Below are 18,792 nucleotides of genomic sequence, written 5' to 3'. Positions count from 1 at the left end.
CATTGAGACCAAGATTTCTTCTTTTTCTACTTTCTCATCCAGAAATTAGCCAGTGTGGGAAATCTTAGACAGACTAAGTCAAGTCTTGTAATAGATCTTAAAAGAAATGCCAAGTTTGCGCTAATGGTTGTATTCCTGATCATTGCTCAGACAGGAAGTGCTAGTTCTCCCTTTTATCAGACAGATTATATGGAAGGTGATGTCTCTTTGACTAAGATCTGAGTGATCCAAGTCAAATGCCCCAAAACTTTCATGGTAATATAGCCCATTCTTTCATTGTAATATTAATTTTCTCATTAATTGTTAAACAGGATTGATTGCCACTGTTAAGGAACATTTTCTCTTCAAAGGGCATATAAAGTGTGAGCCCATAGCCATAAGTCTTTGGTCTAAGAGACATCCAAATAACTGTCTTTTTATTAACAAATGGGCTGGCCTTATTAATAAAATGATTAAATTACCCAGAAATAATGTCTCTTGAATGTTTTTAATCACCACATGTAAATAATGAGTTACCAACACATTAACAATAAAGAATTGTTTTAAGACCATTGTAAAGGATACAATTGGGGAGGTATATGACTAAAAATAAAAGGTAAGCTCTTCACATATAAAAAATTAAGGAATATATAATGGACTGCCTATGTGCTCCACTAATTATGACATTATCAAAAATCCACATGTATATAATGCTCTAAGATCTGTAAAGCACTTTAAATCATTATCTGATCCAGGGAAGTAAATACTATTATTATTCCTACTTTATACATGAGAAAAATGAGGCTCCTTGAGCTTAAAGGATTTTTCCTAGAGTAATATAGCCATTAAATGTGTAAAGCAAGATTTGAATGCATATCTTTGTTACTTCAAATCTAGCATCCTTCCCATTATACCACTAAATAAGAGAATCTGATATAATGGGACAAATATCTACCAGGATTTCCTCCTGAATTACCTGGAGGTTAGTTTTCCTAAAAAGGAGAGAAAGGGCAAAGCTGTATCCAGAAAATGATTAGCTTGGGGAGAATTAAAGCTTAAGATGTATCACTCTAGATACAACCTTCTAATATTTTCTGGGCTTCCTGGTCACTTAAATGTACAAAATGGTCCATCTTTATGGAGTCCCTTTAGGCTTCATAGATATTCTAAGACTGAGTATGTCATTATAATGACTTGATCAAAGTGGAATGTATTCATTCAGGTAAAGTACTACTTGAGCATCTTAGTTGAATACCCTTTCTCTTTTTGTTAACTATTGAATAACCTAGGAGTACATTATTGAATCTAAATTAACAGAATGCCTTCCTGAGTCATGCTTGCCCTCCCATCAGGGCATATCATTTAACCCCTCAATGTCTCTGTTAATTTATGTTATCAAATATAGGTGGCAATATGGGGCAGCTAGGTGGCACAGTGGATAGAGCACCAGCCCTGAAGTCAGGAGGACCTGAGTTCAAATTTGGTCTTAGAAACTTAACACTTCCTAGCTGTGTGATCCTAGGCAAGTCACTTAACCTGGATTGACTCAGCAAAAAAAAAAAAAAAAAAAAAAAAAAATATATATATATATATATATATATACACACACACACACACACACACACACACACACATATATATATATATATATATATATATATATATATGTATGTATGTATATGGAATACTAACATTGTAAGGGAACAAAATATTAACTCAGGTCTTGTTGAATTCTGGTTCAATACCTTTCCTGAGGATGGATACCACGCACTTTCAAAATGCCCCTATTCCAAGATGAATGGAAGGACATGAATAAGAACTACACAGAACAACATATTCTCTAAAAAAGGATTCCTGATAATGTAGAGAGTGGACTAGATGGTTTCTGAGACCTGACAGTAGAAATTCTGTAATTCTCTAATATGAAATAATTGAGGACAGCATCTTCTCCCCATCTTGTTTCATCTTTTTCTTAATATTGTTTTTCCTTTCTTCTTCACAGCACCTGAACTAGGATTCTATATAGCTTAAAGTGAAGAAAAATAAAAGATAAATAATTCTACCTTCCTTTCCAGATCTTTTATCATTGCCTAATCTCTGCCTTTTTTTCCCCCAAAAAAGTAATCATCCTCCTGGAGCAAGGTTCTTTTGAAACTGCTTCTTTCACAGTCTCTTCCAGCTACTAGAAGCAAGTCTGCTTTTGTCTCTCTTCCTCCTTCCCCTCTTATAATAGAGGCATAGGTTGGCACTGTTTCAGCTATTTCTAATTAACTCACCTCCCCCCATGCTCAGTAAGTGACTCAGCATGATTCAGCAATTTTGCTTTCTTGAGGTGGCCAGATTTTTTTTTTTGGGGGGGGATCATAAATAACACAGTAAAATTATTGAGATGATAGGATGTAGTCTGGGCAGATTTGGTCCCTTTGTTTAGAGGCAACAGATTTTCAGAAATGGTCAGAGTGACTTGAGAATTCATAAATAATCAGTAAACCCCAAAGGAATTATACTAAATGGGACTATGTACTTTTATTTGGAAGTTCATTGTTATATTTATTAAATGTATTTGAGTAGCTTATTTACTGTTAAGTATAAAGGAATTGGTTGGGGGATAGAGTTTGGGGAGGGGAGGAAGAGAAGAAACAGCCATTTAAGACCTGCAGGCTTAGCAAAAGAAATAAGCCTTGTATGAAATTGGACTCAGGATCTCAGGAAGTATACATATTCTGATTGTATCTTTTTTTTTCTTCATGAAACTAAAGAAGGGTATTTCAAATATAATACCAATTTTCATTGCCTCCTTTGAAGTAAGGCTGGAACACATCATACAGAGACTGTGATTATCATCAGTAGTATCATCATCAAATATGAATGATACACAGTTCAGGGATCAAAAATTACAAAAGAGAAAAATCTTCCTGCCTGGTACTACATTCAACATGGTCCTAGGAGCTTAGCTCCATGCAGTGAAGAAACTAGGTAATTGAGATATGTGAAACCAGAAAATAGGTCAATCAGAAGAAAGTTCAAGACCTCCCACAACCATTTGGTGAGAACTCATTGAATTCTATATCACCTATACCATTTGGCAAGATTTTGTAGTATTGTACAGGGCAACCTGTGATAAACTGCATGTCTTTCCTCTGAGACTCAGCCTACAGATAGGCTCATTAATAATTTGACCAAAGGGTGATGAATTTTTCAGCCACAGCTGGTCTCAGTAACCAGCTGACCTAAGTCAAAAAAGGATTCTGGTTGAGGCTAGAAGTTGTACTTCCATCAATGAAATCACAAAGTATTTGCATATTAAATAAGTTTGTAATAATGAGATAAAACTAAATACTGGGTCATATGATATTTATGTTCTCTCCAGATGAGGAAAGCTCATAAACTTCTATGTGCAGTGGCAAGAACAATTATTTCACAGTGTGATAAACCTGAGATCAAAGAAATGTGTAGTCTGATTTCACAGGGCTACAAACAGCTGTTTCATTAGCACACACTCGCTATATATATATATATATATATATATATATATATATATACACACATACACACACATACATACATATATAATTTTCCCTTAGGAATTATAGCTGCTGTTTAGTTACATTTTCAGGCAGGAAGGGTAATAATTGATGCCATATGTTCTTAGACAGAACAAATAAAGATTTTTCTTGAGTTCAGAGTAGTTTCAAAGAAAAAAAAGTTGTCTTTCCCTATACTTTTTCACATTTAGAGCTGGGATGACTGCTTGCCTTTTTATTCTTGTCTTTTCCACTTGACTTTCTATCTCTAGTCTCAAGAAAGAACTCAGGACCAAGTCTAATTCCACATCACTCTTTAATAGTCTGATATTTGTATTTCTGCAAATCTCTCATTCCATTTCAATTCATAATTGTTTGTTAAATATCTACTATATGTTTGGCATTGTATAAGTTCCTGAGGCTGCAGAGACAAATATAAAACAACCTTTGCTCTAAAAAAATTCTATTTTTGTACTTAGTCAAATCAATAAAAAAAAAGAAAAAAAATCAAACCCAGAAACCAAGGCATTTATTAGCTTTTAGCCAGTTTCATTTGCAAGTGTTTATTTTAAAAATATTTAATCAGTCCAAAAAAAAAAAAAAAAAAGGTGATTAAATGCCTGGTGCTTTCCAGGGAGATACACAAAATATCCACTTGGATACTTTGTATCCTCACTTCTCCCAAGGAGCTCATAGTGTAATGGAAGAGATAATATACAGTATATACAAAATTGGAAATGATCAATAAATGGAATGGACTAGAATTAAGAGGGTTCCAGAAAGGTGTTTTAGATGGGAGTTTATCTGGACCTTAAAAGAAGCCAAAAAAGTTAGAAGGTGGATGGAGAGGAGCATTCATTCATCAGTCTCATGAAAGTTATGTGAATTTGAGGCTCTTGTAATTCTAAAACCTCATTACAATGTGTGTACCAGTAATAATATTACACAGATCCAGAATAAAGGAAATAACCTACATTTATAGAGGGAAACTTTTGTCATTTTCCAAGCTGAGTCTTGTCAAAAATCCTACTGTAAAGATGCTAATACATGCAGGTAAACAACGAAAAAAGAAAAAACATTCCTACAAAAAATATTGGGGAATAAACACATTTCAAAAAAAAAAAAAAAAAAACTAAAAACAAAACAAAAAAAACCAACCCTTAGTCCTCTCATTGATGAATGAAAGTTTCACAGTATTGTTGCTTAAATTTATTTATTTTTTGAAGTACCAACAGAAGAATTAAAGAGCAAAGATCCAGGATTAATTTTTCCCATACAATTGCCCTTGATTTGACAGCTAAAATTACCTTGCTCTCTCTCCAGGAAGAGCTTGGTGATGTTAACTCTGTTTGCTAACCGTAGTTCTCCAGTTATCTAGAGTCATAGACAGACTACTTTTCCCCCCTCCTTTTCTACTTCTTCTCCAATTGGTCTCCCATTTCTCTTTCTCCATTCAGTAAACTTAAGATGCATTGAGGGTAGAGTCGAAGCCATCCTGCTCTCCCCGCCCATTTCCCGCTCCATCCCTAATTGTTCTTTGCCAGGCCTCGGTTCCTGCTTCCCCAGCTTCTTTCAAGCTCCCCCTCCCCCTCGGATTCTAAAAGCCTTTCCCCTCCCCCTCCCTTGGTCCCTCACTCTCCTTGCCCCCTCCCCCCACTTCGCCTTGTGACACATCCTGGGCTCTTTCCGTCTCAGCAGCAGTAGCCGGTACGGCGGCAGCAGCAGCAGGAGCCGCAGCAGCTTCAGCAGCAGAGGCGGCAGCCGCTGGGCCCTCAGCCTCTCTTCCCAGCTGAGCTCTTGCTGCAGTCATGGCTGCTGATGGAGTGGATGAACGTTCTCCTTTGCTCTCAGCATCCCATTCTGGAAATGTCACTCCAACCGCCCCTCCGTATTTGCAAGAAAACAGCCCCCGAGGTAAGACAAGAGAGGCTGCTTTCTGCTCGGCAAGGAAAGGACTGGAACACTGGAAACAGGAGCTTGGGTTCTGAGAGCTGAGCTTTTCACTTGGGCTTGGTGGGGAAGGTTAGAAAGGGGGAGGAGAAGAGTGGGGAGGAGGAAGAGGAAGAGGAGAAAGAGCTGGAAGTGTAGATGTGAGGGGAATGAAGGTGTTTATTGTGTCTTCCAAAGCCGGAGAGTCTTGGAATTACATTGCAATGCAGGGCTTTTCTTTTGTGCACATTATACAAGTACTTTGCACTGGGAGGGGGAGAAAGGACCTGAAATGTATTTCCTGAGTGGGACTTTGCCTTTTTGCATGAGCCCTAAGTGTACCAAAGCTGGTGTGCAAATTTTCCACAATCATTCACAAATCCTTTAGTGGTACTGTGAAACGGACTGCTGCTCACCTTGATATATGCCCTTGAAAGCACTAAGCTTGGAAAATATGCAGCATGTCTTGATTTTCATTCGAATCACTACCTCCCCACTGCCTCCTACCACCCACCCAAGCTGGCCTGCTATTGCTCTGTTGAGTCAGTGATTTCCTTTAGCAAAAAGGTTCATTACAATCAAAGTATGAAGATGTTTGGATCAGAGTATACAGGCAATTTCAGTTTTCACCGAGTTAAAAACACATATTCATCTGTGGTCCTTAAAAGTGGTAGTTTTGGGTGTGTGCAACCACAGTTGGATGAAGAAGAGATCTTATGTTTGATGCTTACCTGGTGATAAGAAATTGACTTCTCAAAAGTGACCTTTTGTCATATACCAGAAGCTTCAGTTTATACAGTTAATATTTTCACCCTACTTGCTAATCAAATAACATTATTAAAATAATTTTGTGTATTTTTTTTGGGGGGGAAGATCATAGTTTTTGCACTTGAAGTCTCTAGTTGTTATCTCTGTGATAGGAAAAAGGAATATATGTGTGGGGGCTGGGAAGATTATTTTCACTTCAATGAAGTGAGGGAGAAGAGGATTGTGTTTTACCTTGAGAAACAATACTGAAGTGAGAAAGACTTGGTCAGCTGGCAACTGCTGATGAAGCTTAAGTGACTGTATCCCACTTGGCTTGGATGCTGTTTTGGAGAAGTAGGGAAAAGGCTTAGGAGAAAACAGGGCAGTGCTTACGAAAAGGAGAGGTCATGTTTCTGGTAACACGGAACTTTTTAGTTCTAGTGTGAAATAAGAGCAGCTGTAGAGCAGGTTGAACTCGTCCTGTTTAAAGGCTCTATTAACACATCATAGTTTGAAAGGTGACAATCTAGACTGCAAATCCTATAAGAAAAAGGATAGAAGAAAACAAAGTTTAGTTTTAAATAACTTAGTTTAAATAACACCCAAATAACTCAGGATGATAGATTCTTATATGTTGTAAGAGGTGGGACAAATGATACAAGATGATTAGACATAAAAAAAAAGATGTCTAATTTATTTTTGTTAATGGAGGGAAATGCCTGTATTCAGGTGGTGAAATTTCCCTTCTTGGACAAATTCAATCTTAAGATTTTTTACGAACTTGGTTGATAGAGATAGATTGACAACCGTCAGCAAAAGATTCACTGAGGGTGTATATTAAAGTTTGAATTTGTTTAAGTTTTTGTCAGATAACTGTTCTATTTTATCTTTGCTCATCTTTACTTTGAGGGAAGTGTTTTTGGATTATTGAAAATGACCAAGTGGTACATAATTCCTAAAATGGTCGAGATTAGGAAGCCTCAGAGATTGCATATTAATAATACTTTAAAAATTTTTTACCTTGTGTTCTAAAAGTCAGTATAGTTTTAAGCTTCAAATAACACTAAGACTTCTGGGCCAGGCTGCATAGTGCTTTAAAATTTGTAAGTGCTTTACAAACTTGATCTGTACTACAAACCTACAAGGTATAACCCCATAGTAATAAGTTTTAGATGTAAGATTCAAACCCATATCTCCTAACCTCAATTCCATCGCTTATTTCCAACATGATACAGCAGAAATTTCAGTTTGCAACTTACTTTCAAGAAATCTGGAATCCTTATTAAATTTAGGAGATAAAGTTGAAGAATAGTAGATTCTCCCTCCCCTCCGATTAACAATCAGTGACTTTATAGAATAAACAGCCAAATATATCAATTTTGTGTAGTTAAATGGCTAAGGATCAGTTATGATAAATGATAAAGATGAACTTTATTAAGTTTTTAAACACAGTTTAGTAGTGTTTTCTTAGTGACTAATACAAAGTTTTCAGTTCTGCAAACATTAAACAATTCTGATATCATAGATCTAATCCAAAACAAAAACTTCAAAACCCCTGTAAATCTTGTATTAGATTTGACTTAACTCTGCAACGTGAGACCACTTCTTAATGTTTTGAATTATTATAGCAGTCAAACTAATTTAGCCTGTAGTAGTGGAATTAAACTTATCTGAAGCTAGTATTACTAATGCTAACTTTTGGTTTTGATGCTGCTTTCATTTATTTTTCATCGGGCCTCCTTTTAATAAAAGTAACAATGAGTGAGGAGAGAAAACAAAAATTAAATACTTAACTGTGAATGCCTAATGTAGGAAGATACTGAATCTAAAATCGCATCTGAGACTCAGCATTTTAAGTTGAAAGTCATTGGAGTGTTTATTTCAAGATAGGTTATTAATAATGTAGAGGCCATGAATCAATGCGAGTAGATTTAAACCCAGAGAGAATCATCTGCAGCCTGAGTGACAATCTAATTCAGACTTTAAGTGGAATGACTGGAGAACTCTCTACCAAGTCTACACTGGGTATCTGCCCAGATCCTACAGTAGTCCCTTAAAGGGGTTCAGTGGTATCAACATTTCTGTGGGTGCACTGCTCAGCCTTTGTGAGAGAGTGATGACAATGAAAGAGAAAGTCAGTTTCAAGCTCCTTTGGAATGAGAATTGAGCTCCATGAATTTATTTCATAAATTTATTAATAGATGTGGTAGTCCTATAAGCAGGTATTGCACCAATAATGCAATCTCACTTTTTAAATGATTTTATTTATAAGCTCATAGCATTAGAACTGGAAAGGACAAGACCCTGAAGTCATCCAGTCGGATAGCCTTATTTTAGAGATAAAGAAAACAAGACCCAGAAAAGAGAGAAATACATAGTAAAAAGTTCTACAGGGTCGGGATTTGAAACTAGAGCTTTTCATGCAAAATACAATGCTATTTCTATAGCATTTTCTATTTGCTACACAAACCTTATGTTTAAAATTAACTAAGTATAAGCATGGTAACTGAGGGAATGCATTTTAGTTAATATTCATTGTAGACAACTAGGTGGTACAATGTATAGGATACAAAGACTTCTTGAAGTCAGGAACACTTGAATTCAAACAACTTCAGACATTTCCTAGCAGTATGACAATGGACAAATCACCTAACTGCTGCCTGCCTCAGTTTTCCTCAACTATAAAATAAGGATAATAATAGCAGTTACCTTCCAGGGTTGTTGTGAAGATCAATAAAATATTTGTAGGATTCTTAGCACAGTGCCTGGCACAACGTAAACAATTAGTGCTTTTCTCTTCTTTCTTTCATTGTTATTCTTAAGAAATTATCATAGAGAAATTGTTTTGTTTTTTTTTGCAGGGGGGGAGGCATATTTTTAGAAAAAATTTGAATTTTATATAGTAATTCCTATTAATGCTCTCAAATAATTTTCTTTTTGAATTCAAAGATAAAAGAGAAATAAACTTTTATTTTAATTATAAAATTTATGTTAAAGCAATTTTATTTCAGTTCAATAAGAGGTGAAAATAATTTTTGATAATAGGCATTCAGATATCTGATGTAACTTGTTTAAAAATAAGTGAAACATTCTTTGTTTCACATTTTTAATTATGTTAAAACTGAAGTTATTTGAGGAAACATTTTTTCATTGACTAATAAAGTAACTTTATAACTATTTTATTTTGTTTTGTTTCTTTCACAACTGTTTCAGAGAATATAAAATATTATTTCATACTTGCCTTCTCCTTGAAATCTACCATATGTATTTAATGAGGCACAGCAAAATTGTCTGGTGTATATAAGGCCCCATATTAAGAAAAGGGAAAATTTAGACCTAGAACAATGTTCTTTTATAGGAGAAGCTAGGTGGTATGGAAGTTAGAGTACTAGGCTTAGAATAAGGAAAATTTGAGTTCAAATTCTGCTTCAGGTATTTAACTGTATGATCCTGGGCAAGTCACTAAACTTCCATTTGCCTCACTTTCCTTATCTATTAAATGGAGAAAATAATAACATTTACCTTTTAGGGTTGTCATGAGGATCAAATGAGATAACAATTTTAAAGTTTTTAAAATTTAAAATTTTAATTTTAATCAAATTTTAAAGTAAATTTTAAAATTTACTATTTAGCCTAGTACTTGGCATAGAGTAGATACTTAATAAATGTTTATTTATTGATTGATCAAATGTTAATTGATTGATTAAATTAAGAATTAATAATTTCTTATTAAATTATACATTAGATTTTGATCTTGTCACTTAACTTTTTTCATTTTTCATATCTGTAAAATGGTGATAATAGTAGTACCCAAAATCAATCAGTAAATATTTAATAAATGCTTACTGTGTGCTAATCTTCAAAGGAATTAAAAAAAGACAAAAGACAGTCTCAAGCATCTTATTATTTTAATGAAGAAAAACATTAGATTGTGATCTCCTTGATATAGAAACTATCTTTTGCCTCTTTCTTTTTGAATCACAAGTGCTTAGCACAGTTCCTGGCACATAGTAGGCTTTTATAAATGAGTATTGACTGACATGTATACAGTTATGTAAAATTGGATGCATAAATTGGAGATAATCCATTGAGGGTCATTTGTGAGGCTCCATTGAGATAATAGATGTAAAATTCAATGCTAGCCTTAAGGACCTATATAAATGCTAATAATTATGATGATAGTTAGACTGATAAGTGACATCAGTGAGGAAACTAATGACCTTAAATTCAAATTCTGACTCTTCTAATTAAATCTATGTGATTGTAGGCCTCAATTTCCTCATCTATGGACTGAATTATGGGACTAGGTCTAAAGTGTTTTCCAACTCTAAAGTCTATGTTGCTCTAATAATTTCTTCTGAGTTATACTAACTGTATTAGTCTTGGCCTTATGTAGTACATTTTTATTAGCTGTCCATGTATGTCAAAGGATAGTGAATCGGTTATCTTTAAAAACTTTGATTCAGCCACACCACATTCCATTTATACTCTATGCCCCAAACTCCATGTTTCTGCAGGTCTATTTTGGGATGCCCATACTTCTTTTTAGTTCATGCCAACATGTTTCTTAACATTTAACTGAAAAAATCTAAGTCTATTGGGAGGTAAAGTGATCAACTCCCAAATTCTGTAGACTTTCTTTAAGGTAGCTCACTTTTTAGGTTTAAGACTACTTGGTCAACTTTTACTGTTCAAATTATGAGAAATCTTAAAACCAAAAACAAATCTAAAAATTAGAGAGTAAAGATAAAGATGTGAATTGTCAAAACTATTTCTTAAGGTGTTAAAGATATTGTTTTGGCTATTGTCCCAGTAAGCCCCCCAAATCTCCTGATTTGAAGAAAAGCAGATAGTCTTGAATTGATAGTCTATATAACCTTTTTTTGCCCTAAATTTATGGACTGACTAATAGATATCTGAGTTATTGAGACCTGACTTGCTTTAATATATAGCAGGAAGGCATATCTCTCCTACTAGTCTTCTCTTTCTGAAGAGCTACTATGGGATCTACTTTTCTAGGACCCTTTTCTGCTTCCATTCAGACTGTCTTTTTCTTGTAGATGTATACTGTGGGTAAGAAGCAAAAAACATAAGTTTGGTTTCTTCCTTTCTCCCTTCCTCCCTTCCTCCCTCCCTTCCTCTTTTCTTTCCTTCTTTCCTTCTTTTCTCTCACCTCTTCCTCTCTTTTTCCCCTTTCTTGTCTTGTCTTGTCCTATCCTATCCTTTCCTTTCTGATGAAGACAACAGGTTAACAACTATTTGCAAACAGGATATATATATGGGATCAATCCAAGCAAATCAAATGAGATAATAATTGGAAAGTGCTTGGTACTATGCCTGGCACTTATAAATGATGTTATCATCATCATAATGATTCGAGGGAAGGCAATAATTTTAAGGACTTGGAAAGGCTTCTTGTAAAAAGTGGGATTTTGGGAAGTAGAGATGAGGAGAGTAGGAATTCCAGGCCTATGGAATAGTCAGTGAGAATTCTTGGAGTCAAGAGTAGAATGTTTTATATGAGGAAGACCAAGGAGGTAAGTGTCAATTTATTATAAACTACATGGAAGAAAGTAAGGTATAAAAATATTAGGAAGGTAAAAGGGGTCAGGTTATAAAGGGCTTTAAAAGTCAAAGAGAAGATTTTCTATTTCATCCTGGAGGAAATAGAGAGCCATTAACTTTAATGAATAGGGAAGTGATATGGTTAGACCTGAGCTATAAGCTGCTTTTTTAAATAACTAAATGAAAGATGGATTAATGGTGGGGGGGGGGGGAGAATTGAGGTAGGGAAGTCAAGCAAGGGACTATATTGCAATAGTCCAGGCATTAGATGATGACAGCATGCACCATGGTGATGGAAATATCAGAGTAGAGCAGGGTATATATACAAAATATATTATGAAGATGAAATTGATAGGACTTGGTAGTAGATTGGACATGGAAAAATGAGAGAATGAGGAATTGAGGGTGCCACCTAGATTGTGAACCTTTATAATGGAGAAAATGGTTGTATCCTTAACAGTAATAGTTAGGAATTACTAATGGTTAGGAATTACCATTACTTACAGTCATATATTAGGAAAAAGGAGAAAGCTTAAGTAAGGGGAGTAAGGGGAATATAATAAATTGACGTTTTGAATTGTTGAGTTTTAAGATATTTGTGAGTCATACTTTTCAAGATGTCTAATAGGCAGTTGGACATGTTAGTCTGGAAGGCAGGAGATATGTTAGAGTTGAATAACTAGACCTGAGAATCTTCAGCATATGGATGACAGCTGAATTCATCAGAGTAATCTTTTAAGTTAAATAGAATAGAGAAAAAAGCACCCAGGATAGAGCTTTGTGGGACACCCATAATTAGCAGGCATGTTTTTGATGAAGGACCACTGTCTGATCATTGAGAAGGAGTGATCAGGTGGAAAAATAACCGAGAAAGAATGTGGTCATAAAAACCTTGAGAGAAGAGAATAACAAGAAGAGAATGGTCAATATTGTCAGAGGCTATAGTACAGTCCAAAATGATGAGGATTCAGAAAATACCATTAGATTTGGCAATTTAAAAATCATTAGTAACTTTTGAGAGAGAAGTTATCTCAAATAATGATGTAGGAAGATATCATTGAAAGGATTTGGACTAGGGCCTTAAAAATCATTTAGTCCAGTCATTTTGTGGATGAGGGAATTGAGTCTTCTTTCTCTGGTTTCTCAAAATAATTTGCCCAAGATCACACACAACCAGCACATAACAGAGCCTTCTTGAAATCCAAGTCCATTTCTCCCTCCAAATCTATTTCTCTTTACGTTAACCATATGGCTTCTTCCACAATATATTCCAACAGACATTGGACCAAGCCTCTCTTATAAAACAAAGATTAAATATTTCAGTTCTCAACTCCCATCTAAAAATACAAACTACACATGTTACTGGGTAAATAGTCAGGAAAAGACAGTAAGCTTGAGGATTATGAATTTCATTAAAGATGTAGACATCCTGAAAGGTTCAGCAATCTACACAATCTATTCTCATCTCCCATATCTCTCCTATTTACCAGTCACAAAACTGCTTTAACACTATTAACTTTATATTCCAATAATTTCTTCTCTTCTTAAAAGCAGCTTCTTAACAATGAGAGAAACCTGAGCATATTTGTAGGTTTAGAAGTTAATAGATGAAAAGAAATGACAGATCAGAGAATGATCAAGTGAGTAAACTTTCATAATATTGTTGTTTTGTAAACTCAATGCTTATTGTTTTTACTTTCCAATAATTACTAAATATACCCCTGTCCTACTTATCTAGTGAGTCAGTCTTCTATAGTGAAGATTTTTTTAGAAGCTCAGAAAAAAACACATCAACCTCAGTTGACAGTAAAGGCAGTATTCTATATCCATTATCTCTCTCTTCATTAAAAAGAGGGAGATATATGCTCTTAACTCTACCTTGGAGTCAAGGGTGAGCATTTTAATTACATCTCATTCTCTTCTGTTTTATATTCCTTCAGGTTCCTTGTTCAATCAGTGTATCTATTGTTTTTATAGTTCGATTCTGCCAATTTATGTATGTCTTTCATGTTTACTCAATCCTTGATATTCATCGTCTCGTAAGCAGTAATATTTAAGCACATTCATATATCACAGTTCCTTTAGTCATTCATCAGTCAGCAAAATCCAATTTTTAACAGTTATTTGCTACTGCACACACAAAAATGCTGATATAAATATTTTGCCATTTATGGGATTTTTTTTTTTTTGTCCATGATTTCAATGGGATCTATCTAGCAGAGGATATCTTAGTTTGCCCTTTTCCTTATTCAGCTCATTTGAGTAAACTGAGACAAACAGGGTTAAGTAACTTTCCCAGAGGCACAGTTAGTAATAATCTTAGTAATAATTTTAGTTACTTTGCTCATATATTCCAAATTGTTTTTCAAAGTGATTGAACTCTAAGAATTTCAAAATTCTCAGATCCACTCAATTAGTGTGTGATACCTTTCCAACATTTCTAATTTTTGTTATGTTTGAGAATTTGTTGGAAATGAAGTAAAACCTCAAGACTTGTTTTAAATTTCATTTATTATCAATTTAAAGAAATCTTTTATGTGATTGTTAGTAGCAGGAAATTCATCTTTTGAAAGGAAGAAAAGGAAGGAAGGAATATAACTTCATGTAATGACTACCATGTTACTATGATAAGCACTTTGTACAAAGTATCTCATTTTTATATCACAACCCTATATGTGGTGCTTATATTATCCCATTTTATAGTAAAGAAAACTTAGACAAAACTTGGTTGATTGATTTGCCTAGGGTCATATTGCTAATACTGAGAACAGATTTGAATTTAGGCCTTCCTGATTCAAGATCCAGTGCTCTATTTCATCACTTGGAACATTTTCCTATTGGAATATGGCTCTTCATCATATATTTGTATTAATTCCCTATTTTCTTGAATTTTAGATACTGTATCAACAATATTTGATGCATTGATTTTTAAGGTCCAATAGAAAATTTCTTATCTATTACACAGTTTAGGTTTGTGCAGAATCTAATTATTTTTTATTTATTGTGATCTCCATTCAATTAACCATTTATTCAGCAAGCATTTATGAAATATTTACTATGTTCCAGGAATTAGGCTAAGTAAAAAACACTCATTGCTCTCAAGGAGCTTACATTTTAAGGGAGAAGAAACCTTTATCCTTTATAGAGAATCCTCCATCAGTGATAGTTGTGACAGATATCTTCAACTATTCTCTCCAATTTTTATTATGTGAATTTTTTATATTTAGATGGTTTATGCAATATGCATTTAGAATTTATTATTGTATGTGGTATTGTTGAGATTTTTTTAAACAAAGATAACTGGAGTAGTTTGTCATTTTCCTTCCGCTCATTTGAGGAAACTGAGGCAAACAGGGTTAAGTGACTTGCCCAAAGTCACACAGTTAGTAAATTTCCAAGACTACATTTGAACTCATCTAAATGAATCTTTCTGATTCCAGGCTCAGTAGCCTATCAACTGTGTTATATAGCAGCCCTAGTATGTGATATAAGGGAAGGATGAATTAACACTACCTTCCTCCCCCTCCTTCCTTTCCTTCCTTCCTTCCTTCCTTCCTTCCTTCTCTTCTCTTCTCTTTTCCTTTCTCAGATACCTATCCCAGATATGATGGAAAAAAAGTAGACTAAATGATAGCACAGTAAGGTGGATTTAGAACTAGTTGAATGATAAGATCAAGGCCTGGTCAAGCAGCAAGACCATGTATTTAAATTGACCTTGGTGGGTGGTGGAAGAGAAAAGAAATTCAAGGTAATGGAGAAACATTTCAACATTTGAAAAGAAAAATACCTGACAACTTCTGACTTTTCCCCATTTCTCATGGCCTTCCCCCCCAATAGAAATGCCTTAAATTTTTGGATGGTCAGCCATTACTAATCCTAGAGAATTTGGGGAAGTCTAGATGCTAGACTTATTTAGAAACATATCCATATTTGTGAAGAAAAATAATTCCCATGTCTATAGTGGGTTAAAGTTTAGCAAGTGTTTTCCTCATAATAATCCTGTAAGGTAGATAATAACAATATACTTATCTTCCTTATATACAAAAATAAACTAGTTTTTATCATTACACTGATGATTATAATTGGTGGGCATTGTTCTTGTGATTTTGTGCACTTGATGTTGATTTTCAAAACACTTGAAAAAAATAAAAATATAAAAACAAAACAAAACAAAGAAAAAAGAAAAAATTTTAAAAAACACTGTTGAGTAAAATTATTTCTATTGTTACATCTATTAAAGACTACTGAATGATCTAAACATATTCTTGGGAGACACTGTTGAAGGAGACACTTTAAGATTTCTAGATTATTGTTTGTTTTTTTCTGACATTTCAAGTCAAATGCCTCTGTTGCTGTTGTTATTATCAACAAACATAGTGCAATCTTACATCTACTTCTGTTCCTCAGCTTTATATTTGTAATCGGAAAGTATGCTATATAGAAAATAGTCTGTACTTTTCAAAGTTAGCAGTTTGTTTAAGCAAATCAGATTGAAACTATTGCTATTTCATGAACTATTTTCTCATCTCTACTATTTCTTTGAATTGGATTTCATCTAACTAGTTAATGATTTGATTGCATACAGTAAAGAATTTCTTTTCTGGAAGGATATACTAATTTTTTGTTATGTTGTTTGGTGTCTACCATTTATAACATTTTCCAACTTTTTTTGAAGAAAATACTGAATATATAGGGATGTGGCTTCTAAATGATATTCTTTTTTTCATTTCTGAATTTCAAACTAGACTTTGCAACATATTTCCCACAAGCCTGTTCTATGACCATCTATGCCCTGAAGCAATCAAGAATTGAATTATATATTGATTTAATTTAATGGATCTCATTAAATTTATCTTAGGATTTCTGTTCGTTATCCTTTGTAAAAGATGTTGCACATATGCTGCACCTTATCTTCATAAAGACCATTTCCCTTTGTAGCAAAAGAAATGATGCTTGTTATCTTTGGGCAGCAAGGTGGTGAAGTGAATAAAGTCCTGGGACTCATTTTTCTGAATTTAAATCTAGCCTCAGATCCTTACTAGATAGCTATATGACCCTGGGCAAGTCATTGAACCCTGTTTGCTTTATTTTCTCATTTTGTAATATAAACTGTAATTTGTAATATGAACTGAAAAAAAAAAAAAAGGTAAAGCACTCCAGTACTTTTGCCAAGAAAACTCTTGAAGGATTGGACACAATTGAAAAATGACTGAACAATAGTCTTTAGTCACCCTATGAATCCAACTTCATTTATTCCTTATTTGCTCCCTTGAAAAGAACTCATGGGGCATTCTTTCATTTAACTCAGCTTACTTTAATTATTTTAATATTTATTATATTATCTAGATTAATTTTTAGCAAAAAAGTAAATAATGATGTAGCTGTTTTCTCAAGTACTACATCAACTGGTTGGTCACTAGACAAAGATCTCACATTAATTTCGCTATTAGTATTATTAATGTTGATAGATGCTTTAAGATTTGTGTGACTCTTGGGGCAGCTAGATGGTGCAGTAGACAGAGCATCAGCCCTGAAATCAGGAGGACCTGAGTTCAAATATGACCTCAGACACTTAACACCTCCTAGCTGTGGGACCCTGGGCAAGTCACTTAACCCCAATTGCCTCAGCAAAAAAAAAAAAAAAAAAAAAAAAAAAAAAAGAATTGTGTGACTCTTAGCATTCATTCTCTGACTCACTTGGAGAGAGCATTGGACTTGGAGATAGCAAGATCTGAGTTAAAAATCTAACTGCAGATGTTTATTAGTTATGCAACCCTGGGCAAGTCATTTGACATATCTGCCTCAGTTTCCTCAACTTTAAAATGGAGATAATAGTAGCACCTACATCTCAGGATAATTGTGAAGATCAAATGAGATATTTGTAAAGAGCTTTAGCATAATGCCTGGTATTTAGTATATGCTTAATAAATGCCTGTCCCCTTCCCTTCTCCCTATCATTATTACAGTAGAAACAGAAGGGTACTTCATAAAGCTGAAGATAATTTTATATTTTTAATCTTCTTTGTGGATCTTCAAGGTAAATTAATTAAATACCTTTTGTCTAGCATCTCTCTCACACATTGGTCCTTGAACAATAAACCCTGCTTAGAAAGCAAACAAAAATCTTGTCCAAATTTATACCACCTTCTGCCTTGATCTAGCCTTCAAGAATCCAAGATCAGTCAGTCAATAAACACTTCTCAAGTACCTATTATGTACTAGGCATGGTGCTAAGTACTAAAGTTACAAAGAAAATCAAAAAGACAGTCCCAGCACTCCAGAACTCACAGTCTAATAGGGGATATAATATGAAAATAACTACATATCAACAAACTATGGACAAGATAAACTAGAGATTATCAATAGAAAGAAGACATAATTTCTATTCCAGGATAAGGCACTAGAGTAGGACTTTTGTGAGGGCTACAATATCGTAACAAATAAAACTGTATTTCTTTACATTGGGGCATAATAAAAAGCTACTATCAGATAAATTCTCATAAATTTTTCCCTTATATATTAAGAAATTCAATCTGTAAATAGTGGTACTGATTCTAATCTAAGCATTATACACTTTTCTCATGACTCTTATAAAACCATTTAAAAGACATTTTGATAGGGGAGGATTAGTACTTAATTGATTTTGGAGAGTTTTGAGTTTGAATTTCATCTCTGACAATTATTACCTTGACTCTAGGTAAGTCATTAAACTTCCCTGAACCTCAGTTTCTTCATATGAAAGTGAAGATAATAATAATTGTAATCATTACCTCAGGGTTGTTGTGAAACTTAAACTATATACTTAATATTGTGAGGAAAATGATTTGTAAAGCTTAGTACATATTTGGGTGGCTGGATGATGCAGTAGATGGGATGTCAGAGCTGAAGTCAGGAAAACTCATCTTGAGTTCATATATGACATTTACTAGCTGTCTGACAAGTCACTAATTAAGCCTGTTTGTCTCAATTTCCTCATCTGTAAAATGAGTTGAAGAAAGTGGCAAACCACTCTAGCATATTTGATAAGAAAATATCAAATGTAGTCAAG

General features: G+C 34.1%; 1 protein-coding gene across 2 annotated transcripts in view; it reads left to right on the top strand.

The window, feature by feature from the left end:
• The first annotated feature begins 5,140 nt into the window (after positions 1-5,140).
• PIP4P2 (phosphatidylinositol-4,5-bisphosphate 4-phosphatase 2) overlaps positions 5,141-18,792 on the top strand; it is a 69,970-nt gene continuing 56,318 nt past the window's right edge. The window contains exon 1 of one of the 2 annotated variants that reach the window (XM_003770312.3): positions 5,141-5,417. In XM_003770312.3, the coding sequence (XP_003770360.1) occupies positions 5,312-5,417 (106 nt within the window). In that variant the 5' untranslated portion in view covers positions 5,141-5,311. The remainder of the gene's footprint in view (positions 5,418-18,792) is intronic. The other variant, XM_031946967.1, reaches the window with a different exon arrangement.

Source organism: Sarcophilus harrisii, chromosome 1 (genome assembly GCF_902635505.1).
Source record: "Sarcophilus harrisii chromosome 1, mSarHar1.11, whole genome shotgun sequence".
NCBI classification, from domain to species: Eukaryota; Metazoa; Chordata; class Mammalia; order Dasyuromorphia; family Dasyuridae; genus Sarcophilus; species Sarcophilus harrisii.
Note: the sequence above shows the minus strand (reverse complement) of the source record. Positions and strands in the feature narration are given on the sequence as shown.